General features: G+C 38.0%; 1 protein-coding gene across 1 annotated transcript in view; it reads right to left on the bottom strand.

Annotated features, from left to right (window-relative positions):
• Window positions 1-1,785: 1,785 nt before the first annotated feature.
• The window catches only part of LOC309669157 (sodium channel protein type 5 subunit alpha-like), a gene marked incomplete at both ends in the record, with an annotated part of 45,172 nt that continues 20,750 nt past the window's right edge, over window positions 1,786-26,207 (bottom strand). Inside the window, 14 exons of the mRNA XM_082479761.1 lie at window positions 1,786-2,933; window positions 4,839-5,103; window positions 5,889-5,989; window positions 8,012-8,153; window positions 9,057-9,110; window positions 10,025-10,279; window positions 13,324-13,464; window positions 15,042-15,215; window positions 18,508-18,662; window positions 19,285-19,396; window positions 23,266-23,718; window positions 24,483-24,836; window positions 25,316-25,468; window positions 25,591-25,829. Coding sequence (XP_082335887.1) covers window positions 1,786-2,933; window positions 4,839-5,103; window positions 5,889-5,989; window positions 8,012-8,153; window positions 9,057-9,110; window positions 10,025-10,279; window positions 13,324-13,464; window positions 15,042-15,215; window positions 18,508-18,662; window positions 19,285-19,396; window positions 23,266-23,718; window positions 24,483-24,836; window positions 25,316-25,468; window positions 25,591-25,829 — 3,746 coding nt within the window. The remainder of the gene's footprint in view (window positions 2,934-4,838; window positions 5,104-5,888; window positions 5,990-8,011; window positions 8,154-9,056; window positions 9,111-10,024; window positions 10,280-13,323; window positions 13,465-15,041; window positions 15,216-18,507; window positions 18,663-19,284; window positions 19,397-23,265; window positions 23,719-24,482; window positions 24,837-25,315; window positions 25,469-25,590; window positions 25,830-26,207) is intronic.

Genomic DNA, 26,207 nt, shown 5'->3' with positions numbered 1-26,207 from the left:
TGGATGAAGAAAAGCTGTCAGCTCATAGAATCATAGAATTGTCTAGGTTGGAAGGGACCTTTAAGACCATCAAGTCCAACCATCAACCTAACACTGCCAAAACCACCACTAAACCAGGACAAGCATGTCCCTCAGCACCACGTCATTCCAGCTCACACCAAACAGACTAAATAGTTTCACCCCAGAAGCGTCACTACGCACCGCAGGCACAAAAGCAATCCACGCTGGGCAGGAGTAGGTCTCAGGCAGACCCACCGAGTCTCTCTGCATCCCGCTGCCCCGCGCTGCTGATGGAGAGCAAATTTCTGAGTTACCCTAAGAGGTCTGCGGACCTTCTTTGTCAACTTTTTTTTCTGGACAGAAGCTGGTTCTGGAATTCATAAAGCCAGTTCAAACCATACCGTATCTGAACTCTTTGACTCTCGGCGTTCATGTGCCTTTATTTGTCCTACCAATAGCTTAGATTTGGCTGTATCTGTCATATTTTAAGAGTACTTAACAAAGGAAATTACAGTAAAAATTGAGTAATTACTTTATTGTTCCTGCTATTCTTGGCCTGAAAATGCTAAATCTTTTCTAATTCCCTGTTAAAAGTAAAACATTTTCAGGTTTCTTGTGTTAATAGGTATCTACTTTGAGGAAATTATATTACTGTCTTTGAGGAAATTATATTACTGTAGTTCTGTCCCTCTAATACCAAATTATGTCCCGTAATAAACTGAAACCAAAGATGCCTCCCCCAAAACAGACAAAAATGCGTTAAGCATCTGAACCCTTTATTGAAGAATCTAAAATAGCCCTATTTCATTAGTAGTTCTGAGGCCACTGTGACACCTCACCTGACCAACATAAATTGCAAGAAACCAGTAAAAGCAATATTAGTACACATTGTTCACGTGTTTGGTTTTTTTCAGAGCCAATGAAATAAATACTTCCTCTAACTTTAATAAATGTTGTCTCATACAATATACCACAAACTCATTTTCAAGTTACTAAGTAATACTTTCTATGACATTTTGATGAATTACAATGATGAAATTTTATGTACAATAATTCTTAAGATTTTCTGGAAACAATACCTCTTGCATAACATCCTTTGATTTTGTTAACCATTATTATCACAATTTCAACACACTGAAGAATACAAAGAACAAATTATATACAGCTTTCAAGCACAGACACCTGAAGATGCCATGTGAAATCCATTTCGTTGCACGTGTAAAGACACCTCAAAAATTCTTCAGCATAAACAAATCCATCCGAAGGCACTAGGAAGAACGTGGATCCAAACAACATAGAAATTAGCGGCTGATTATACTCAAGTGTCTTGAGTGAGGTCTTTTACAGAAAATGCAGTTATTATTTAATTTTGCTACAATAACCAATTTTTCCAACCCGGCTTTATCTCTAAAGAGATCTACATTGTTGTACAGCCTTTTGTGCTTATAGATCATATTGCAGCTACAGCTGATCTTTTACAGATTTCTTCTGTAAACACAGAAATATGAAGTAATACAAAAACTACAGTTGTAAAAATTAACTCGACTACTCCAGAAGCTGAGGAAAAAAAAAATCCATGGTTTGATTTTGCTCTAATATTTATGACACAGTTGTTCAAATATTAATTGTTTAAAGAGCATTGGCAAAAAATTGAACTATCACAATACTGAAAGACTTTTGTCCTTATTCTAAACTTAGAGTATTATGCTCCAGGATCAAAATATTTTCTCCATCTGGAAATAACTGATATCGGTTTAATCAAAAATGCTGCAGCCTGGGGCAACTTTATGTGTCCACATTATCGCTGTCTGTTTCAGCAATACCATCATAAAATAAAGGGAGAGATATGGAAGACGTAGTCCGTGATTTATCTAGCTTCCTACCATTATTTTCATTAAGCATTGATGCAATAAGACTTTCCTTCTCATGTGTTTCCTCAAAGATAGCACTGTTAGAATGTTTATGACGGTATAAGAAAGATTTATTTTTAAAAGAACGCTGTATCAAATACCTCCTGAAGGCCCTTTGAATAACGAGAGCTGATACCTCCTCTTGTTTTCTTTTAAGGGTAGTAGTGATTGGATTGTAAGAAACTTTAGATGGATTGGCAGCCATAAATTTTTCTTCCATTTGTAATTCAAGACCATCCAAATTTCCATATTCGCCCAAGACCCTTTTAGTGAAAGCAAGCAAGATATCCAAGCAGTGGATCTTATCTCCACTAACTATAGGGAGGTCCATGGATATGAGCTGAATTTTATTAGGCTTTGGAATTCGTAAGGGTTCTGCCAGAGCATCTGCAAAATCTGAAAGAGCAGAATATTCAATAAACTGTGTTGCCTGAGGATCAAATTTTCCCCAGGTCTCATAAAACATATCAAAGTCATCCTCACAAAGAGGATCTGTGCTTTCTTCAGTGGCAACACTGAAGTTCTCTAAAATGACAGCTATGTACATATTTACAACAATGAGAAACGATACAATGACATAGCTTACAAAAAATAAAATACCAACCTCCTTATTTGTGCAATTTTTTTTCTGTTCACTTGTTAAATTTAAGTTGGGAGCACATGAACCAGGTGCTTTTAACAGAGGGACCAAAAGACCATCCCAGCCAGCCGATGTTGTAATTTGGAACAGACAGAGCATGCTACTATCAAAGGTTTGAAAGTTGAAAAGGTTATCTATCCCACCTTCCCAGCCAAGACAGGCAAAGTTTGTCATGCCCACAATGGCATAAATGAACATAACCAGAAAAAGCAGAAGACCGATGTTGAACAGTGCAGGAAGAGACATCAGTAATGCAAAAAGAAGAGTTCGAATTCCTCTAGCTTTTCGAATTAACCTCAGGATTCGGCCAATTCGTGCCAACCGAAAAATTCTCAGAAGTGTAGGAGACAAAAAAGTTCGAAAGCCTTCAGAAAGTCCAATACCTTTGAAATGAAAAAGAGCACAAAATGTTGTCAAGCCGTATCAGTGAAATTCCCTATTTATGTCTATTTTGTTACACTCTATGCTTCAGGTATTAAAAGTAACATTAAACACATTACATCATTTTCAACAAAAATATTATCATCAATAATGCATCTGCTTACAAAAGAGCTGGAGAAAAGAAAGAGAAATTGTAATACCTTTACATAATAAAGATTTATCAAGATTATGGATAATTGGTAAACTGCATTCTCTCAGATTTCACTAATTCAGGGGATGAAATTACGCATTTCTCCATGACTTAAAAAATCCTTCTAAATCCATTCAGCTCCTGCGCTGGAAGCTATGGGCCTTGTCGCATAGCTGCTGTCTGATTCCCACTTCATCTACAGGCCTAAGCCACGGAATCATGGAATCGCGGAGTTTCAGAGTTGGAAGGGACCTCTAGAGATCATCTAGTCCAACTCCCCTGCCAAAGCAGGATTGCCCAGAGCACATCACCCAGGACTGCATCCAGGCGGGTCTTGAAAATCTCCAGAGAAGGGGACTCCACCACCTCCCTGGGCAGCCTGTGCCAGTGCTCTGTCACCCTCACCATAAAGAAGTCCTTCCGTGTATTTGAACGGAACTTCCTATGTTCCAACCTGTGCCCATTGACCCTCGTCCTGTCACTGGGAACCACTGAAAAGAGCCTGGCTCCATCCTCCTTCAACCCACCCTTTAGATACTTGTGCGCCATAATAAGATCTCCCCTCAGCCTTCTCTTCTCCAGGCTAAAGAGTCCCAGCTCTCTCAGCCTTTCCTCATAAGGCAGATGCTCCAAGCCCTTAATCATCTTAGTTGCTCTTCGCTGGACTCGCTCCAGCAGTTCCCTGTCCCTCTTGAACTGGGGAGCCCAAAACTGGACACAGTATTCCAGTTGTGGCCTCACCAGGTGCAGAGTAGAGGGGGAGAATGACCTCCTTCGACCTACTGGCCACACTCTTCCCTATGCAGCCCAGGATTCCATTGGCCTTTTTGGCAACAAGGGCACATTGTGCTAAACATGGGACTATCATTAATGCTTGGTACTGGAATGAGGTCAGGGAAGGGCAAGAAAAAATATAGGAAAACTGTCTTTCACTATTCGTCCTTCATCGCACCTCGTTCTATGATCCTGTTATCAGCATAACAAGTACCTTCAGCAATACATCAGTAATGTAAACGATTACAAACAGAAGACTGAACAAGTCAGCATTTTTCTGGGTTGCATGGGAGAGCAAAGGGGTACTGTGCTTAGGGATGAAGCAGAGAACTAAGATCAGTTTTTCTTTCCTGTCCTTTATTCTATGACATAACCCAAGCCTGAGTGGAAAGCAAAACAAAACCAAGCCAGTTTTAATAAGACTTTTCACAGTCACAAATAATGGCCCAGATTTAGCATGGTGCCGAGCAATTAAACTTTAGTGAGCTTTCTAAATCAACCCTCAGGATCTGCCTTCTTAAAAGGAAGTCCTGGAAAATGAGATAAATCTTTCCCATTTTTCATGCAAATGTATTTTTCACCTAAATTTACTTTTACTGTTAAAACAGCAGTTAATGTGATTACATGTAAATCAAAAGCATAAAAATATTAAAGACAACAGTTCAAGTACAATAACTTAGGAGAGATGTTACCACATTGTTAATTACTCAATAAAACTCATACTTTAAAAAAAACCTTATAACTTACCTCTTAGTACTCTGAAAAAATATAAGGAAAAACAAAAATATATCCTTTTAGAAGGGATCACTTAGCATATAGTTTGAAAAAGTGCAATGGATTGGGATTTTTTTTTATCAGATATATGTAAGTGGTTACTTCAAACTGAAATTTGGCTTAGTATTGGTAAGACACTTTACCTGATCTAATAATAATTGATACTTACTAACTAGTGAAAGGACCACAACAGATAAATCAAAAATGTTCCAGCCACTGGTGAAGAAGTAATGTCTTAGGGCTAGTATTTTTATGACACATTCCCCAGTAAATACAGCCACAAAAAAATAGTTGATTTTATTTAGAACTTCCTTGATGTTGTCCTGGTTACTTTCTGCCATCATAATGACCATATTGAGACAGATGAAAGTCACAACGGTGATGTCAAATGCTTTGTGTGATACTATATCAAACAGTAACCCTTGGAACATATTCTGTGGAGAGAACGAGAAGAACTGCTTGATACTACTTCTAAGACCAAGGCTACATTCAAATATTAATTAGTAGTTTGTGCTTAGAAAGAGAATTTAAGAGAATATAAATCTAACGATAAGCTAGGAGAAGCATATTTATGGGATTTCTTTAGACCTTCAAAGAAAACACTCAGTTGTTGGCTGTGTGTTTTCAGGTTATAATCCAACCACATTTTCTTAGAAAAAAAAACATACAGCAGGAAAACATTGAGAGTACATTTTGATTGCTTTTTTAATAGAAACACTTATTGAAGCAGATGTGTTAGGATAACCAATTCTAGTTAAAATATCATAAGCAAGAGAAACTCTGAATAGTTACTGTGTGAAGCCAGACCTGGAATCCAATTTAAGAAACTATAAGAAATAAAGCAGAAGATTATTTAAAAGTAAATAACAGCCATAGGGCATGTACTACTCACTATTCATTCTCACCTGCAATAACCCAATCTAGTTGCAGAAGAAATATCATGCAATTTAAGTAACCACGATCGTGTTATGAATAGCAAATACTTAATATGAACCTTTATAAATAGGTTGTACCTTTGAATAGGTGATAATAGGCTATAAATTTCCTTAATTAATACCCATGAAGAAAGACTGCGTTAGATAGAATTAAGAAAAAGAGAGCAAAACAGAAATACTACATTGAATGAAGAAGACGATGGGCTATAACGTAAAGGTTATTTCCAGATGCCTGGCTACATCTTTTATGATCTTCTATCATATTCTACTTAAGATGGTCTCACCAATGGTCTTGGGATGGGTTTTTGAGGTTTCTTGGATCCAAGTTTTTTTAGAGCATTATAGTACTTTTTCTGTTCCTCAGTCAAAAAGAGATCTTTTCCACCTAAGTAAAGGGAAAGGATACCGTTTTTCAGCTGAAGTTTAGGCAGTTATCTAAATAAACCCCAGCAAGTTTGTTAAAAAAAAAAAAGTGTTACAGCTGTCGTGACTCAGGATCTAAGAGAGCACAGAGACAAAATGTGTCTTCACCTTTTTTCCTTTTCCCCTTGTTCTTTGAAAAGATGTACTGCAAAAAGCTGATCAGGGTTTGATCGTGCAAGTCTGGTCTAGGCATTGTTCCTGAGTCAGTTTCCTCAACTGCGAGAGACTTTCTGAAGTTTTACAAATCTATTTTGTATTTTTAAAATGACATAAGACTCATCAACAAGCAATACACTTTGCATTTACATTTTGGGGAAAGGTTTGAACAGAAGTATATCCCAAGTCAATGAAGGATTATGAAGAAGCACTTTGGGACCAAGTTATATGGGAGATTCCTGATACTGAATTTCTGGTACTCATCTTAGTATCACCTACACCACCTGTATTACTTGGCAATCACTTCAAACCGAGTATACACAAGAAGCCAATCATCACAAAAGCACCGAATGATTAGCATTTTGTAAAACAAACACGTAACAATGTTCAGTAGGGCATCTGCACTTTGAATCACTCTTGCAAGACCTCTGAAACTTCAGCTTAACTTCACTATATGTAACCTCAATGAAAATCCACAAGAAGCAGCAAAGTAATTAAAAAGAAAAAAATGCACACTTAGAGCATGTACTGAAAAAAGAAAAAAGTGTTACGTCCACATGAACTTCTAGGAAGTGTTCAGGCTCATAAGCTACTTAACTGGCGTTGTTTCTGTTTGTTGTGATTATTGTAACTGGGACTTTTTTATACAAGGAAATCAAGGAAATCTCCAAAGCAGAACAAAAGAATTCCACTCTCCTGTAGCAAAGTCTACATAATTTTTTTTGGCTTCTCTTTTCTAAAACTACTGTAAGAGTCAATCAGAAGACCAGTATTGTCTCAGAATCGTCATCAGTGACTAGACCCCAACACCTGGACTGAGGTCCTGACATGAGTTTGCAGTGGCTCGCTGAGCCTGAGCTGGCTGTTATCAGACGTGGAAACCTTGGAGAAGGAACTGAGGTACGAACAGTGTCGTTACCTGGTATGAGTTTATTTTACTGAAGCGGCAAAGCGAAGAAAACCGCATAACTGCTGTCGAGGAAGATGGATCGCGCTTGCTGTGCCAGCATTGATGAAGAAATCTTGAACCTGTCAAACTTTCCTCGTTATAATATCATTTTAATATAAAAACACACCTCCTGGTAAGAAGTTACCCTCCTCCAAAGCTGACTACACCTCAGAAACTCCTCTCTGGGCACGCGTGGAAGCCTTACTGCAGACAGGCGGAGACTGGTACAATTCCACGGGACAGAGGTGGAGTGGAGGTGTGTCCAAGGAGGAGCAAGGTGTGCTGCCTAGCATAAAAGATGGTTCCTTAGTAACTGAATTTTGAAGATCTTCCCCACGGAGACATCACGACGATCGAAGAAGAAGCAGCGGAACGCCTTCTGGATTCAGGACCACAGGGACACCTATGGACCCGCGGTGGTAGCTATTATCCTCTTTCCCCCCCTTTTTTACCTCATCTTTCCTATTATTCTTCCTTTCTATCGCACGATGCTTTACGGGCAGAATCAGTAAAGTAATTGTGTGTTGAAAGCGTAACTCCCCGGGATTGATGCCATTTTTTTTTGCACTTCGGGATCGCAGCTGAAACGAACCATCATGCGTCCACCGAGGAGTGGACTGTGACAACTACCCACGCTTTCCTCCTCATCCTCCTACTTAGAACAAATTAAGGACTTGGCACGAAAAGAGAATTTACAGGTAAATTACTAAAAGCTTTGAGGAAAAAGGGGCTCCTGTTTTCAAAACTTGGCATCTAAATATTATTTTAAATTTCTCCAGTCAAATAGTTATCTGAAAATTTTAGGCCTCTAGCTGCCAAACTAGCATTCACTTAATCAAATTCGGATTACAAGAGACCCTGAATTAGCTCATGTAGTACTTATCTTTTTTCTTTGTTGGTTAAAATTGCTGATAACCACTCCAATGAAAAGGTTCAGCATGAAGAAAGATCCAAAAATAATGAAAATCACAAAATACGTATACATGGCTAAGAATGCTTCAAACTTTGGCTGTTCATCTATCTGTTGAAAAAAAATCAAAACAGAAAGACAATATTGGTAAAAGGCAGATAATTGCAGCTTTATAATTTCCAATTTATAATAACAAGTCTTTTTTATTGTCGGGAGGGATAAATTATTTCTACATATTTAAGCCTTTATTTAGATGTACAAGTAGAACAACTGTTTTTGTCTTGTTACTGTTTGTAAAGATAATTATAAAGATCTATAGCCAAATCCAGCTCTAGCAAGTTCTTAAGTAATAGATAATCAGTTCCAATCAGAAGTGCTACTGTGAATGCTATCCCAGACAAGAAGCAGTTTTAAAAACCCAGCTCACCATGAACAGCCCTACAAGGAATAATCTATTTAATTAGCAGCTCTTTCCCTACATTCAAGAGTACAGCGCCTGAATGAATAAGAAAAATGCAAGTTAAATTAAACATAGAAAAGTTGAAACACACAGTACTAGCGAGAGAGTGAAAAACAACATATGGAAATGGGGAAGAAATAGTAAGGATGTCAAATATATTGAAGAAAACCTCCAGAAATAACTGCTAAAGATGCATGCTGCTTTAACGCTACTGTACACATTTAAAAAAGGAGATTTGCTTCAGAGGCACAGTCCCTCCAAGACCTTCTGAACTCTGTTCCCAAAACAGACTTGTCCAAAACTTGCAACATCTTGCCTTTGCGTTCTTGATACAGTAGGTTTTTGTGTGGTGTCACTTTATTTTGATCAGTTTTCTGTTGTCTAAGTTCCAGGTATTTGGCACTTCAAGGACTATTGTTTGACTGCATAGCTTGAAGCATTCATCCGCTTGTACTTCTGACTTGATATTGCGAACAATGCTGAAAAGTTAATCGTAGGAATAGAAAAGGAAAGAAGGAAAGGGAAAAGAACAAAAATTTCATTTAGTGACGTACCTTACGTGAATCCACTGCTGCATACATAATATCCATCCAACCTTTAAAAGTTGCCTGAAAAAAAATGCATTGTTGAGGTTATTACCACTATAAAAAAAATAGGTAGAACCAATATAAATGTGTTAAGAGTTGTGGAAAAGTGAGCAGTGTGCTATAAAAAATGTGTATCACTTCCAAAGATCTCCTTGGAAGTATGATTCACTGGAGTTTAGTAAAGAGAAAATAAAAAGTATTTCCTGAAAAGAAAAAAAAAATTACCACGAATCCTATGAAATGCATTTTAATGTTAACTCATTTAATTGCAATTTTTGTAAATTCACTGCTTTTTGAAAAAGCAGGAGAGGTTTCAGCTTAACTAGCAAATATCTTCTAAAACAATAAAAACAAATTCTAAGAAAACAGCAGACGATTCCTTCCTGCAATTTTTAGCAACTCTGCAGAATTATAGAACGCTTTGGAGGATACAGGTCAAAGAACTTCATCTAGAAAAGATACAGGAGTAACAGCCACATTTAAAAATGCCTTTCTCTCCTTTGTTGTGGTATTAGAGAGGTCAATAAATCAGTGTCCCAATATTTCATGGCTTATATGATAAAAGAAAACATGGAAATATAAATAAACTGCATCACGCTTTTTCTTCTTCATCCATTCTGAACTAATTTTTATTAAAGAATATGAGAATAACTTTAAATCCAGTAACACGCATACTCTTTCAGGCTTAGTATGTTAAAATTAAAACAAAATTGAAAATCCACGAAACACAGTGCTTGTTTTTAACACAAGGTTTCATATGTTAAAATGTTCTTGACGAGGAACTGAACAGCTTATAGATAAGAAAAATATCTATGGAAGCTAAAATATCCCCAATTTCAGTGAGATAAACAGAAGCATAGTGCTGTCCCATGGTTGGGCTGCTCAACACATTTCCTCACAGAAAGCAAAACTGACCATGTTTTCATAGAACTTACCACTTGGAGAAGAGCCAAGTATCCCATCCCAACATTGTCAAAGTTTACATCGCTATTTGTCCACGTTCCATTATAGAAAGTGCAATCAGTTATGTTATTAATTCGACTGGTATTTCCTTTATCGAGTTTGCATTTCCAAAATTTTTTTCCAAGTAATTTTACTCCTACAATGTTAAATAGGAGCCAGAAGACAATGCAGACGAGCAAAACGTTCAAGATTGAGGGGATTGCTCCCAAGAGTGCATTTACAACAACCTTAAATAAATAAAATGAATGGAAAGAATGAATTATTCACATTCAATAGAACACCTTCCCAGAAAACCACTTATTTTTCCTTCTTCTGTATCTATTGCAGATTCCCAAACAGATAAAAACTAGTAGGTGACAAATTTAAAGGCAGCTTTCAGCTCAATTCAAGCTTGTGTTAACATGTAATTCGGTGGTTATCTATCTTGGCTTTTTGAGGAAGGAAGTAAAAGACGGCAACCAGAACTATCCTTGGGTGAAAGAAATACAGAAAATAAGATTATGAATCTGTAGTCTCTATGGGATCTAAAACTCAGGTATGAGGTACGGGTTTTATGATCTGCCTTTACTACAATATCATAAATATCCCTCCCTTTTATCTTGGAGGGGATTTGTAAGAGAACATCAGCTTGTTCTCCATAACAAAACGAACCTCACCCAATAACCACCGGCAACTGACTGCACACAGAACGTAAAGTAGAGAAGTTTGACTTCCAGAAGACTGACTTGTTGTGGTCAGCAATGTCCCTTCATTTAGGCATGCCTGAGGACAAGGTGAATGTCAACCCTTGATAAGCAGTAAGCCTCTTCCAGAAACGGTACCAGGAAAATGGGATTCCAGCTTTTGGTGTCTGCGCTGGCGACCTCAGGGGACCTGACACAACCAGTGATGAGAATTGGATTCACAAATCCAGCACGTTGATGCTGGCAGGCAGGACCACGCTTGTCACCAGTGGGAATTTGAGGACTATTATCTATTTCTTTTCACCACTTTTTGCCACTCTCTGGTAGGGCATAGCAAAATCTTTCTGGAAATGTTTCATTGCTATTATTATGAGAAAATTCTGAGCCTTTTATCCTGGCCTTGGATAACATCCATGTGCTAGAAACACACAGAATAAAGCACGTTGGAAGGGACCTGCTCTTCCCTGATCAGCTGTTCCAACATAGACCAAGTTGGTTGGCATCTTGTGCAGTCGAGTTCTGAATTTTTCCAAAGGTGGAGATTCAACAACTTCTCGGGACAATCTATTTCAATGCTATACACCCACACTGTCATCTTTTTTCCCAGGTATCTAATTGCAACATCCCTCACAGCCAACTCATTCTCTCTCATTTTCTCACTGTGGGCCTACCAGAAAACAGTAGTTCCATTTCTTGCATAACCTCCCATTAAGTAAAGACAACAATTGGATCCCTTAACTAATTACATCCCAATCAAATTCTCCCTTTAACCTTCTCTTCTCCAGACAGAACAAGCTCCATTCTCTCAATCTCTCCTCTCCAGTCTCCTGACCATCTTGTTGGCACTTTGCCGGGTGCTCTCCAGTATGTTAATGTCTTTCTTACACTGGGGAGCCCCAAACTGGACACAACACTCCAGATTCAGTCTCACAGGTACCAAAACCAGAAGAGTGAATTGCCTCAATGCGCTGACCAGACTCATGCTAATATGGCCCAAAATGTGGTAGATCTTCTTTGTCGCTCTGCTGACTCATGTTTAACACACTGTCCACCCCACGTCCTTTTCTGCAAAGCTGCTCATTTCTCAGTGTGCCACAGTTAACATGTGGTTATTTGGGCTTAGGTGCAAGAGTTAGTATTTGCTTTTGCTGAACCTTCTGAGGTTTCTGCAGCCCATACCCCCAGTCTGTCAAGCTCTCGTTGCAGAGCAGTTTTGCCACCAGTGTATTAACTGTTCTTCCCCAGTTTTGTATCATCTGTGAACTTGCTGAGGACAATTTCTACCACGTTCTCCAGGTTGTTAATTAAGTCATTAAGCAGTATTGGTCCCTGGACTGACCTCTGAGCCACCAGTAACCAGCTGCCGGTTGAACTTCATGCTGATGACCTCTGCACATTGAACCTGGCAGTTCAACCAAGTTTCTGCCTAGCTTATAGCTTACCTAACCAGACCACAGATGGCTCATCCCTCTCTTAGCCATCTCATCATAGAAGGCAATCAGGTTTGACAGGCAAAAATTGCCCTTCCTAAATTCACGCTGGCTGTTTCTAACTGATTCCTTCTTGTCCTTCACGGCTTCCAGAAGGATTTGGTTCATACCCAATCCTGGGCCTGAAGTTAGTGTCTCATCACATTCTGTTATCTAACACAGGTCAGATGATTTGCATTATACAACTTCTTATTTCCCCCCTTTAAAGATTACAGATAGTTCACTCAGAGCAGTTTTTAAAATTGAGTTAGAAGGAACTCCTCTCCTCTCAAGAAAACCCCACCCTATTTAAGTTTGAAAGGATTGTTATCTTTCAGATCAACGCTGGAGAATCCGAAATGTGGCACGTGAGTCTGTCTAGATAACTGCCAAGATGAGCTGATATACGCACCGCAGTCTAAAGGACGAGAATTATGAAAAGGAGTTACAAAAAGTGAATAGTTTCCACTGAAGCAATGAATTAATGAATCTGTTTTTCAGGTCCCAATTTCTTGCCTCAGGCAATAAGAAAAAAATTAAGAAAGAAACTGTGGTCATTACACTTGTTACACCATGGAGATTGATAAACTACAACTTCCACAGCACAGAGTTCTTCCTCACTTTACAGTTTGCTTTCCATATTAACTATATATATATCTTCTTTTCTCTTGACAAGTAATTAAAAATGGTTCCTATTTATCCCAAGCGTATTCATTCTTTTTCAGAAGAATTTGCCAAATACACTAGATGAATTTTTTCCGTGTCTAAGATAAACCAAAGAATGGGTTTCAGAAAAGTACAAGTCAAAAAAAAATTCTTGTTTAGTTTGTTCTTCAAACTGCACTGAACATGGAAACATGTTCCAGTGTTCACATTACCATACGCAATAATTCCTTGTGGTAGCACATTATCATTCAGTCTCCTTATTTCATTTGTATTTATAAATTTCTGTGAAAATGTTAGGTACGATTTCAAAACAGCAACCATGAGATGTAAGCACGCAATCTGAACCATTTTAATGCCATCTAGTACCAAAACAGAGATTCAAGTTGTAATTTTCAGAAAAAATTTCAAATGCAGCTATTACAAAATATGCACAGGCACCCCCAACACCCTTACCTTTATCCCTTCAAATCGCGACAAAGCTCGCAGAGGCCTCAGCGCTCTAAGAGTCCTGAGAGATTTCAGGGCACTCCCAGAGGAACAAAGTGATGATGTGGCTTCAGAAACAGGATTTAGTCCCCAGGAAACAAATGACAGCTGTGTTCATTAATTGAAACTGAGATTACTAAATGGTATACAAAAATGTATTTTATTTGTGTCAGTAGACAATCATAGACTGAATGTTACAGTAAGTAAAATGCAGAAAACATACATTCAAATTTATCGTAATATAATTCCACTTCACTCTTTCCTACTGTTGTTCAAATAATGGAATTCTTTCCTCCTAATTTGAAACACTTTTTTTCTTCTCCGCCCCCCCAAAAAAGTTGACATAATATTTTATAATGCTTGTATAACAACTGAATTCGTAACTATGGCAATTTCACACACTACAAGACCAGAAAGGATTATTCAAACAAATTATTCCCATTCTCTGCACAGTTATACTCAGAAGTGTATACACTAATTTCTAATCATAACTTAAGACAGTGATGTGGAAACAAAAATTATTTTTAAAAATCCAGTCTTCACTTTCAATTTTTGTAAGAGAGAAAATGAACTGAAAACATCAGAAAATTATTTCAATAACTGTGTTTTCTACCACTGTTCATGATTTGCCTCTTCCTTGTCATTTGAATTTGTTGTCTCACTGTCTAGCCATTGGAGATTTTAATGTTTTTCCTCTGTTTTGGACAGCAGTGCTATTAGTATTACAGAACTGTAATTGCTAAAGTTATGCTATACATTCTTTGTAAATAGTCATAATATTAGATTTTTCTGTTGAAATTTCCTAATACTTCACAATTTTCAATGCTAACAGTTCAGAGGCTACCAAAGAGCTACTTTGCCGTTACTGGAAGCCAAATGTTTAGATGTCCTTATTTTAAAAGATTTCAGTATCATCCCAGTGTATTGGTGACAAGCAAAAATATTTCATTCCTCTGTGCAAGATTATATTATTTAACTTTGTTTGAATTCAGAATAAATATGTATATATTGAACACTGCACCTCCTCCATCTCACTACTGATGATTTGGACAGGGCTCTGAGCAACCTGGTCTAGTTGAAGATGTCCCTGCTCGTTGCTGGAGGGTTGGACGAGGTGATCTTTAAAGGTCATTTCCAACCCAAACCATTCTATGATTCTATGATTTCGTCATTTCTCTTTATAGCTATGTAAAGGACTGATAGGATATCTTTGGTTGCAGTGCAAAACTATTTTCCTATGTCTTTAACTCTGGTAAATGATTTTTCCAACAATCCTTTTCAACTCCCTTTACCAACTAAATTTCTCCTCCTTTAAGGAAGCAACTCCACTTTTTTCCATTTCTAAATGCTGGAGCGGTCAGCAGCTTCACATTTTTCTATCATCCTAATTAATTTATTTTAGTTTTATTTCTGATTGCTGATTACACTCTCTCTCTACACTCAAAAAGGTTTTTATAACCAACATGGTCCTCGATGACAGCGATACTTAGTAACATTTTCTTAAGCAACTTCTGATTTTTACCTACAATTTCCATTTTAAATTGTCCCTTTTCATTGCGATTCTTTTCAGGTTTTGGAAACTGTCTTTTACACTTGTGTTTATTCATTATCAGATTTTACATGTAATTCTCTACATTGAAAATAACAAAATTTAATATCTAAGACAAGCTGAATATAATACTTACACATACAATGATGAAGTCAAGCCAACACCAGGCATTTGTGAAATAACTGTGCAAACCATAAGCTACCCATTTCAGAATCATCTCCATAAAAAAGATGTAGGTAAATATTTTATCGGCATACTCTAGGAGCATTTTCACATTTTTTCTCTCGTTCAGGTGAATATCTTCAAATGCCTGGAATTTCAGAATTCAGTTTTAAAACAGTTCAGTAGTTTTATGGAAAATTATTTTAAAATTGCACAAGGTACACCAGTTTTGCTTATTATATTTCATATTAAATTACGAGCAACCACCACTTAGTTTTATACTTGGAAGTAAAAACCTAAATTGTAAAATAAGTACAGTCTTATTTTCAGGTTGGTTGGAAAATCCCATACTTTCAGTTGTTTACGTTCAACAGTTCTTCAAAAAATATCTGATGAGGATCGATTATGGTTAGCAAAAACCTTGGCTATCCAAGGTAGTGGATAATTTTGAAGGTGTCGGTCTAAAATTTTTCTTAATAAAGCTTGAATTAAATACATTAATCGCTGTCATTATGACCTAGACCTTCCAAAGGAGTCACCTTTAGTCAGCCTGCAGAGCTGTAACACAGATATGAAAAAAAAAGTGACAAATGCCTTATCTGGAACTGTTCGTTCCTGGAGTTTCGCATTTTTTTGCCTAAACCCTGACATTACTTTAATGTCAGTAAAGTTTTAGGACAATGTTGTATTGATCGCTGTGGTTTACGTCATTGTTCACTTGTGTTCAATATATTTGCTGCCTTGCTAATTTATTGTCAGGTTTTGAAAAATCTACTCCCAATTCCTTTCAACATCTGTATTATTTCCTCACCAACCCTCTGGCACTGTCTCTATTCTTCCTTTCATTCATTTCTCACCTACCTTAGAGCTCCATCTCCACTTCATCTCTCTTTTGCTGCCAACGTTTCTAATGATCTATCCATCCACTTTTGCCACCACTATTTTCCCCTTACAAATCCATGTCTGTCATTACTTTTACTTAAAATTTTTCTTACTTATGTAGATATATCAGAAGCCACCCTGTACCACACTCTTTCCCACGCCTTACATTCCGAGATATAAATTACTCAGTCTCCTCTTCTCTCCTTCTCTTTAACTCTGTCTCAAGAGCTCCGTGTGTCTCAGAGCACATCAGAGCACTTAACAACTTCTTCTCTTCTCCTCATTCAAATCTGTGTTTCCTTCTCTGACATTGCCTCTGCAGCTGCTAACTTTCTGGCTTATTTCTTGCCATGAGAAGTTGAAATGTGAAGTTTAAGAGAGTGCAGTCTCAAGAGGAATACACCATCTCACATCCTGGGGATGTCGTAACACAACGCCTTTATTTTATAGAGGAGCAAATGAAGTGTAGAGAGATCAGTTCGTTTCCCCACAGTCACAGGGCTGTAGTCTGCGACAAAGGTGAGGAACCAAACAGAGGGTGTCAAAGCTTTAACCCACATCCAGTTTCAATCTCTGTCAGCACTTCACTTAGCAGCTCCTTACCTGACTGTTAAATCTCTTACTCTGCTATTATTTTTTAATAAGTTCATTAACAGTCAACACCCTCTAAGGAAATACCAGGCTCTGTTACAGGGGAGACAGACCCAGATGGTCCACACACCTTTGGTTCAGGGGTAGCAAAGACACCTCAATGGTTTTGCAAGGGTTAGCTCAGCTACAACGGGAATTAACAGTTACAGGTTATCACCAGTCACATTACAGCATTAAATGTTCCTTGCAGAAACACCTGAGTGCCTCTGCTATGTATCTCCAGTGCTCTGGGAGAAGATAATTATTTACATATTATAGCAGACCTGATTCGCTCCCCTGTATTTATGACATGCTAAACCCAATCTAAAAGGGGGGGCAGGAGCATAGCCAGGTGTTTAGATCAAGTGAGACCTGAAACAGTAAACTCATGTAAAACCATTGCTGTGTTTCCGTTTTATATTCCCGCTGAAAAAACACGGGGCAGAGATGCTTCTATATATAGTAAAATTTATGCATTCCTGTGCAGTGTAAGAAAACAGTAATACTGCTCCTGGAGCTAAACAGTCTTCGAAGCAGTGGCTTTTCAACTGTGCTACAATTAGGATAAATGTCTACAGAGCGGAGCTGTCACTGCGTCCACAGGACTAGTAATTTGAGTGTGGGTAATTTAGAACTCCTGGCATTCATGTACATAAACCTATTTACCATTTCCTACCTTTTTTTCTGAGCAAGTTCGATAATTAGCGTTGTCTTTTTCACTGTTTAACCTTGGCTACCTTGATTTGCATCCGTTAGTCAAATCGCCCATTCCTTAGCATCAGTGCTCTTCCAAACTTCTAATTACTAACTCATCCTTTGCTCTGAGCACTGAGCACTCACCGCGTAGTTTTCTATGCATTCTTTCTATGCTCACCATCTCACTTAGTTTACTTTCAAGCCATGGACATGCCTGATGGTATGGTATCCCTTCATTCTAGCTGGTTCAGGAACTTCTATATCTGCAACCGACTTTATAAACACACAGAAAATGGACAAGTCCCTTTTTGCAAGAGACCAACAGTATCTTGGAAATGTGGAAGTCCTTAACACCACAATACATCTTTGATAAAAAGAAATCATTATCGTTTTGTTATTTTGCATCTGGATAGCAACTAGTTTTGTGCTCAACTTAGCCAGATCTTACAGTACATTAAATAATAACTCCGTTTCCTTCCTTACTTCAGGTTGACTCCATGTGAGTACAGAGGAGCCCTCACGGGAATCCCAGGGAGTTCCCATGGAGATTTTGCCACGGACATTTCAAAGCAGACAGTTCAAATCTATGGTTCAGTGTACAACCTAAACTTAATACACACAGAACAGATTTCATCTGGAAAATTCTGACATCTACCATTTATCATATCATAGAATGGTTTGTAGATCACTTTCACACTAGTTGGTTATGTTCCTTCTGCATTATATAAAGTTTTATTTAACAAATTGCTTTCCGGAGACTTAGTGAATATGTAGAAATGGATATAATCGGAGTAGCAATGAGACATTAAGTCACCTACCAGTTTACAGTCATCTTATTTTTTAGATTCTGGTCATCTTAATGTCTGGATGGTTTTAAATCTATTTTTTTACTGAGCACTTAGTCTGCTTTACAAATTTAGAAGTACTTTTATTTTTTTAAGCTTTTCTAAGTAATTTCAGACTCTCATTTAGCCCCCTAATTAAGCACACAAGTGTGTGAAGAAGTTTGTTCCATGAAGAACTACGAAGAAGACTACGATTCCATATATTTAAATATCTTATCCAAGTGGGGAAAAGCCTTGTAACTTCCAAGGGATATGTTTGTTACACTCTTGTCTCTCCCTGGGGAGAGGAATGTGAGACTAGAAGAATTTAATTCAATACAATAATATGATTCTTTTCCTTTACTGACAACAATCAATTCAAAATTTGAGAAAATAAATTAAATTTACCAGTGCTGCGCTGCTCAATATTATAATAAAAATTATAAAATTTTCAAACCAGCTATGTTTAACAATTCTGTAGCAGGTTTTTCTAAATTTCCACCAAGTACTGCCTGGAAACTTAGTGATATCCCCTGCGCAACATGGGAAACATTCAATACAACCTGAAAAGAGAAAGAACAGCATATTAGCTCTGTGGAAAATGTGGAGACGTGGAATCTAAAAAGTGTAAGACATCTTAAAATGAGCTTCTACAGACTATAAAAACAATGTGCTCTTTTATATATGAGGTGATGCTGTGGCTGAAATGATCTAAAGCTGAAGAAAAGACACAATTTGTAGGCCAAAATCTCTTTTAATAGAGTAACTCATACGTGGGAAAAGCAGAGGAGCTTTTGTGTCCACAAAAGTCTGATGTGCTCTACAGTCTGATGCCTCAATATAAGACTGAATCACACTCCAAAGATGGCATTTTCCTACCTAAACACAGGGGTTTAGGACCATTTTAAGCCTCTTTGGATATCCTACAGCTTCTGTGACAGTTCTGCCAGCTTCATGCAGTTGTCTTGCGTACTCTCAGGCATCTCATACGGCACTAAGTGCCTGTGTTCAGGCATCCCATCCCCACTCCAGTTCTGTGCTGGCTTCAGGTATATTTGTTTGACTTTTTACATTTATAAACAAGTGTCTGAGGCGAACAATTTCTGCCAATTTGGAAACTTTCCAAACAGGTATATTTGAATACTCGTTCGCTTGGTGTCACCACAATACATAAAAGATTCTTACTTTCTGCGAAACAGTCCTTAGGCAGGTGTGACTTTTCAGGCTGGGAAAACGTCTCCAGAAGAATAACTGGATCCACAGTACTGGCTTCAGAATAGCTACTAAGATCACATTTCTGCACAGGAGAAGGGCAAAGAAAAGAATTTATTTGCTTTTCATTAATAAGGTTACCAGGTTTAAAATAAATTAAACTTATCATCCCCCTCTCACCCTCCTCCCCCTAAAAAATATGCAGGGTATAAATTATCTTCATGTGGCCGAACTACCAAAAAGAAATTACAAATAATAGGAAAGGAAAGGCTAATCCCTACTCTTTGTTTCCATGGCTTTAATTTAATAAGTTTCTTGGTTTATTCTAGTTGTCTGCATTGGACTTGCAGGAAGGAAAATGTTTAGAAGAGATCTCAAAAGGCTTGAAGATGGGAGCCTAGCAGGAAAGAAATGTACGTATGTAGTTATTGGTAGGTAACCTACACACCCTTAAAACTAAAGACAATAAGGAAAACAAGCATAAAGAAAAAGTAATAAAGCAATCTCTCAGCCATAAAGTGTCAGTGCCCTGTATGACATGGGAAGAGAAGGCAAGAGGACAGGGATAAGAATGAGAAGCCAGAAGAAGGGACAACTGCCTCTGTTGACAGCCATGCTGCTCTACACTAATTTAAGGTCCTAGGGAATCTTCAACACAGACAAAAATGCAATGATTTAAGTTAACGGGCATTTTAATATTTTTAATACTTTTTTAATATGAGTATAATTAAATAATGTATAACGAACAAAACTTCTGGCAACTTTATCTAAGACCAGAAAACGCTGAAGTGATTTGTCTTTTGGAGGAAGTAATCCAGAAAGTTGCTGAACTTCCCTTTAGTTTTCTGGGTGGCTGGAGCCAAGCCATGATTCTTCACTGTTTTTTGATATGGAACTGTACTGTATTAGAATAAGCTGTCTCTAGACAAGAAAAAGTATGGTTGTTTTGGGCACCGTTTCTAGGCAACAAATTTTTGCATCAAGGATGACAGCAAACAGAATTATCTATAAAAATGAATAGTATGTATCAGATATGTTTAAAGTATCTTGATGAATTTGTTTACTTATTTTGTACAAAATAGTATATTCATTTACACTGTTAGCCACGGCTGTTTATGAGCGACAAACTGAAAGCAGCAGCTTAAAGGAGAGGAGTGGATGGACACAAGTCTACGCTGGAGGCAGCAGGTGAACCCCCTCTTTGCCCACCCCGCCTTCCCGGGTGCCTCTGTACAACAGGTATGAGGCTCTGGATCTACAAGGTCAGTCAATGGATGATGATGTGGATGACGGTCCATCTTCAACAGAGGTGCTGCCAAGGTCAGAAAGACCTACCCCCTGTATCTCGACCACCTCCACAAGGAAGAAAAGTTGGTTACAGTTGTAGGCGATTCCCTTCTGAGGGGAATAGAGTTCCAGTATGCCGGCCAGACCCTCCTCTTAGGGAAGTCTGCTGCCTCCCTGGGGCCCAGGGTAAGGACAGCACTACGAAACTCCCTATCCTGATACAGCCCTCAGACTATTACCCATTGCTGTTTTTCCATGCAGGTAGAGATGAAGTCTCAATGTGTAGTCTAAGGGGGATCAAAAGAGACTTCAGGGCCTTGGGACGGTCAGCAAGGGAATCTGGAGCACAGGTTATTTTTTCCTCTCTCCTTCCAGTTGTGGGAAGGGACATTGGAAAAACTAGATGAGCTCACTTTATTAATACGTGGCTCTGTGGCTGATGTCACCAACACAATTTTGGGGTTTTCGATAATGGGGTGGCCTACACGGCACCAGGCTTGCTGGCATCATGTGGGATTCACCTTTCTGAAACGGGGAAGAGGATGTTTGCTCACAAGCTAGCAGGGACCATTGACAGAGCTTGAAACTAGGCTTGAGGGGGGCAGTATCAGGCTTGCCCATGACAAGCTGTGGGATAACACGCCAAGGTTAGAGGGATGGGGTGCTAGCAAGGGCCTGCTGCCTGTTACCCTGAGATGCGCTGGCTACACTGCAACACACTTGAAGTCTTAACAGAGAGAAGCAAGGAGCTCCTGAGGTAATGGGAGCCAACAGGGAAACACCAGCGAAATACCTCAAAGGAATCATTCAAGGTCAGGTTGGACCAGGCTCTGAGCAACCTGATCTAGTTGAAGATGTCCCTACTTATGGCAGGGAGATTTGGATGAGATGGCCTTAAAGGTCCCTTCCAATCCAAACTATCCTATGATTCTATTGTATGAAACCATGCTTTAAACTATTGTTACCTCTAGAAAGATGTATCATCTTCACTGGGATTATACTTGCTTGTCCTGTCATTTATGAATGTGACAATTATCACCTCTAGCATATTCCACAAGATGATAAAACTTATAATTACCTCTTTTTGCTCTTTCTTTTGCTGTGTTTCTGAAAAACCACTCATAGTTTCTGAAGTCCCAGAAATCTGACTGAAGCCGCTTGAACTCCGGCACTGCTCTCTATGTCTTAATCTGCTTCCCTGCATGAAATAATACAAAACAGTTGATTTTCCACATTTTTCTTCCTGACAGTCATTCCTAAAAGTCAAAATTCTTTGACAGAATCTAAAGCATCCACAAAATTTAGCATGTTTGTCTTTTACAGATAATTAAATTATATCCCTAAAAGGCATGTAAATGGTTTCTTCCTCGATTTCAAATTCTTGTGGTTATACTGTGGAAATGTACCATTCCTCAAGATCTGCGTTTAGCCCACTGATGGATTCCTGCATCCAATTCACTAAACTCCTATGAACTGATACAGTAGCAACCTTTGCGGCTGGACCCCAACAGCCTCATGCTTATAGTTGCAGGCAGAAGAGCTAAGTGATCCCAATCAACTCTCCATCCTTTTGCAACTACAAATTTGAAGCAATACCAGATCCCACTGCAGCGGGGAAAGAATTTCTGGCATCAAATGCTTATGGACAACGTATTTCAAATAGCGGCAGATGATTCTAAAGTAATCAGCAATTTCTGCTTCTTTGAGAACTTGTCCAAAGATGTCTCCTCTTGAGACCAAAACCAGAAAATTGACCCTACCAGTCCACCTAGACACTGACCGTATGATAATCTATCCAAAAATAGCACCTGCTTTTGATATTTCTATCGTGGCATAACATATGTGGAATCTTGAGATCCAGGCATCTAAATGAAGTAATCTAATTGTGGCTGATACCTAGCATCGTCTGAGATGTTTCTACATAGTCCTGTCCTCTAGATGCCAAAAAGAGTTCCTATAGCTCCTGTGTTTTATTTGTCAGTTACATGTGGATGTGACAGACACCTGACATATGTCAAATATTCCTAAATGCCTATGTATAGGCAATTGAATTGCACCGTTATTGACTATCACGGCAGTATAAATGCTTCACTCACATGCAGAAATCTGTATTTAGGTATCTACACTTAGGTGCCTAAGACTTGAGCTTAATCCTGCCCAACACAACAAAACAGAGAGATACAAAGGGGAGTCCAAAGTATCCAAGACATGAATAGAGAATTAAAGAAACATTAAGAATTATTTTGTTAAAGTTAAGCTTTTATTTGCATCCCTTTTGGATTCCATGCAATTGAGAAGCAATATATAAGCAACACAAGAGGCCTTCCTTCCAAAAACTTCCAGGTCCTATCTGTAAGGCAAAGGAGGCAAAAAGAAAGAATGTCTCTCTTGATCAAACTTCATTTAACAATTCACAGCAATAAATGGAAACAAAACAGACAGAAGCAGAATTATGGCTATCAATGAGGAGTATGATGAAAAAGTGGATATTCAACCTCTCTTATTGAATAACTAAGACTATTTGGTAGCTTTTGCATTTTGAAGGTACTGGGAGAACAAAGAGTAAAATGCAGAAATGACACAAGGGATAACATCTACTGTTGAGTCTTCGAGATTATATTTACAGATGCAAGTTACAATGATTTCTCAAACAATTATCTTCCTTACCTGTTTTCTGTATTCTATTTCTGTGCATACACTGTGCTCGTCATCACCTTCATTGGTGTAAGACTCTGCTTCTGCAATGGGAACACAGGTACTACGACTGGTTAAAAATTCTTCATATTTCCTTGTTATTGAGGAACTCTCTTCAGTGTTGTGATACCCAATGTCAAAGCAGTCGTTGTCTATATCCTTTCTGACATCCGTCATGGCATAGTTATTTTCCTCTATGTCCTCGATAGACATTTTCACCAAAGTCTTCCTTTTGGCTGTTGTTTTGAGGTTTCGTTTCATTATTTTGCCACAACGATCCCAAACTCTGCCTTTCACAGACTGCAGGCCCTTGCGAATCCGTGCAATGGCAATCTGACATTTAGTCATTTGTCCAGTGTCCTCTTGTCCCGTTGAAGAGTCAGTACTGAACGAACTCAGCAGCAAGGCAATGAATAGGTTGAGCACCTTAAAATAGTTAAAGTAAGTTGGAGACACTACTATTAACAGAAAATACCCTCCTTAGATAAAAAAAAAAACTCAGTCTCACTTCATCAACCACTGCAATGAAATTATTTACTATCATCCTGGAATATTAATATAGTATGTTATGGCTCCTTCTGGAAGGAAAGGCAAAAAGGAAGGAAGTGAGGGTTTGGGCATATCAAACATTTTTTCACATGCTCTGATGTCTGTAAAGTATGAGGACATGTTGAAAATATGTTGAAAAACAGCAGGCAAAGATAACTTTTAATAACACCACCATAAAAAAAGGATCAAAAAACCAAGCAGATTAAAAAGACTTTGTCTTCCAGTATATATACATTAGATTTAGTATATGTCACACAAACCAGAAAAATCTGGGTACTGTAAACTTTTGATAATATATGGATAAGTTGGTAAGCACTAAAAGCACTGAACAGTTTGGTTATTTGATCCAAGCAACACAAAAGATTAAGAAATCAGACAAAATCAAAAGCACTGCACTTCTGTACTCTGGGTAGAAGGAATAATTTTGTGTATTTTGCTTAGCAACTACCTCTTGTATGAGAAAGAGGAAGATGAGGAAAAGGAAAAAAAAAAAAAAAAGAGAGAAGAAAAATATATATTAAGTAACATCCAGAAAAGAGAATAGTATGAATACTCTTCAAATGATAAAGTTTGCCTTGGAAAAAAGATGCCAGTGTAACTGAATGCATTCAGTTAGGACTGAAAAATAGCTTGAAACTCACCACCAGGTTTCCTATGACCAGGACTAGCAAGAAAATGGGAAGACACAGCCCTTTTCCAGCCACTTCCATACATTCCCACATGGTTTCAATCCATTCGCCACATAATATTCGAAATATAATCAGGAATGAATGACAAAAATCCTTCATATGCCAGCGTAAACACTCATCGGTGTTTATTTTATAGAAATAAGTCTCATAATATTTGCCCAAAACCTGCTTTCCTACTACAGCAAAAATAAATACAGTGATAATCAAAACCAGAGTGAGGTTACCCAGAGCACCAACTGAGTTCAGAATTATTTTCATAAGAGTATTTAAGGCTGGCCAGGACTTTGCCAATTTGAAGATCCTGAGCTGTAAGTAAAACATAAGAGAACAATGTGAGTGGCGAACACAGCATAGATAGCACAGCGCACATCAAAACCAGACCCTGCATTTATCGTGCTGTCTTTACTTCAGTAACACCACCAAAATTTTTCCCCCAAAGACAGGTTTCTAATTATTCCGATCCAAAAGCGCTGTGCTTAAGTTCAGATGGTTAATGTTACTGAGAACAGAGAACTGCCAAAGGAAGCTTTCAAATTGTTCGTGCTAAGTTAGATACAAGCACGTATAAGTCTATTAGTATTAATAGCAATATCAATAATAGTAATAAAAATCAAGTGGCTTATAGGTACTTTAATATTCACTCTAATTAAACATTCATATTGGCATACTATTTACTAACAAAGAACTGATTTAACGGATTCATCAGTAAAAGAATTTCAGGGTATTTCACTGTAACATTTTACAAATCTGCACAACACATGTACTTTTAAAAAAGAAATAATTACCAGCCTGAGAGACGACAGATTTTCTTCAAAGCTTATTAGGCCAATCATAACAACTATGCTATCAAAAATATTCCATTTTTGTTGAAAATAGTTGTAAGGGTCTAGAGCGATGATTTTCAAGATCATTTCTGCAGTAAAAATCAGGGTGAAGACCTGGAAAGGGGAAAAAGAAATGCAGCAAAAAGTCACTGAAAAAGTACATCTCCTTAAGGGACTCTCCCAGTGTAAATATGGGTTTATAACTCTATATTTGCTCTAACATAGACCTAACTTACCTTGTCACTTATAAAAATCATTTTCCAGTAATTTTCTGGCATTTGCGGGTACTCCAGAGCCATGAATAAGGTATTCACGATAATGCAAACCATGATTAAGAGATCAACAAATGGATCCAAAATTACCAATTTCACCTTCTCTTTGACTGCTCTCCAGAACGGACAACAATTCCAAATTAGATACTTTTGAGCAAAACGTTTCCACAATAAAGGGCATTTCAGTTTTGACTCTTGCAGTTCTAAATGACAAAGAAGGAAAGTGACATATGAATACCCATGTGAAATTTCATAGTATGAAGAAAAACCCAGTCAGACATGGAAAAGATTGAAAAGAAAAATCAACCTCATGTGAGCAGAATGGCATAACTGAAAAAAAGTTTTTCACTCATTCCACACAACCTAATCACAGGCTATTTAAAGGTCACCATCAACAAATCTCATAATTACATATTACCCACCTCTTCATGCATTTATTATGAACATAGGGTGGCCCTCTACTGAACTCTAAGGTATTACTCGTACTGTAGGAGTTGGGGGGGCAAACTGGGCATAGTATGTGATCTAGCAAGTGCTTAATAGAGTGTGATAATCACTTTTCTCCTGGCTGTGCTCCTTTT

The sequence above is a fragment of the Vanellus vanellus genome (assembly GCF_965231255.1).
Source record: "Vanellus vanellus genome assembly, chromosome: 2".
Taxonomy (NCBI): Eukaryota; Metazoa; Chordata; class Aves; order Charadriiformes; family Charadriidae; genus Vanellus; species Vanellus vanellus.
This window is presented reverse-complemented; position numbering and strand designations above follow the sequence as displayed.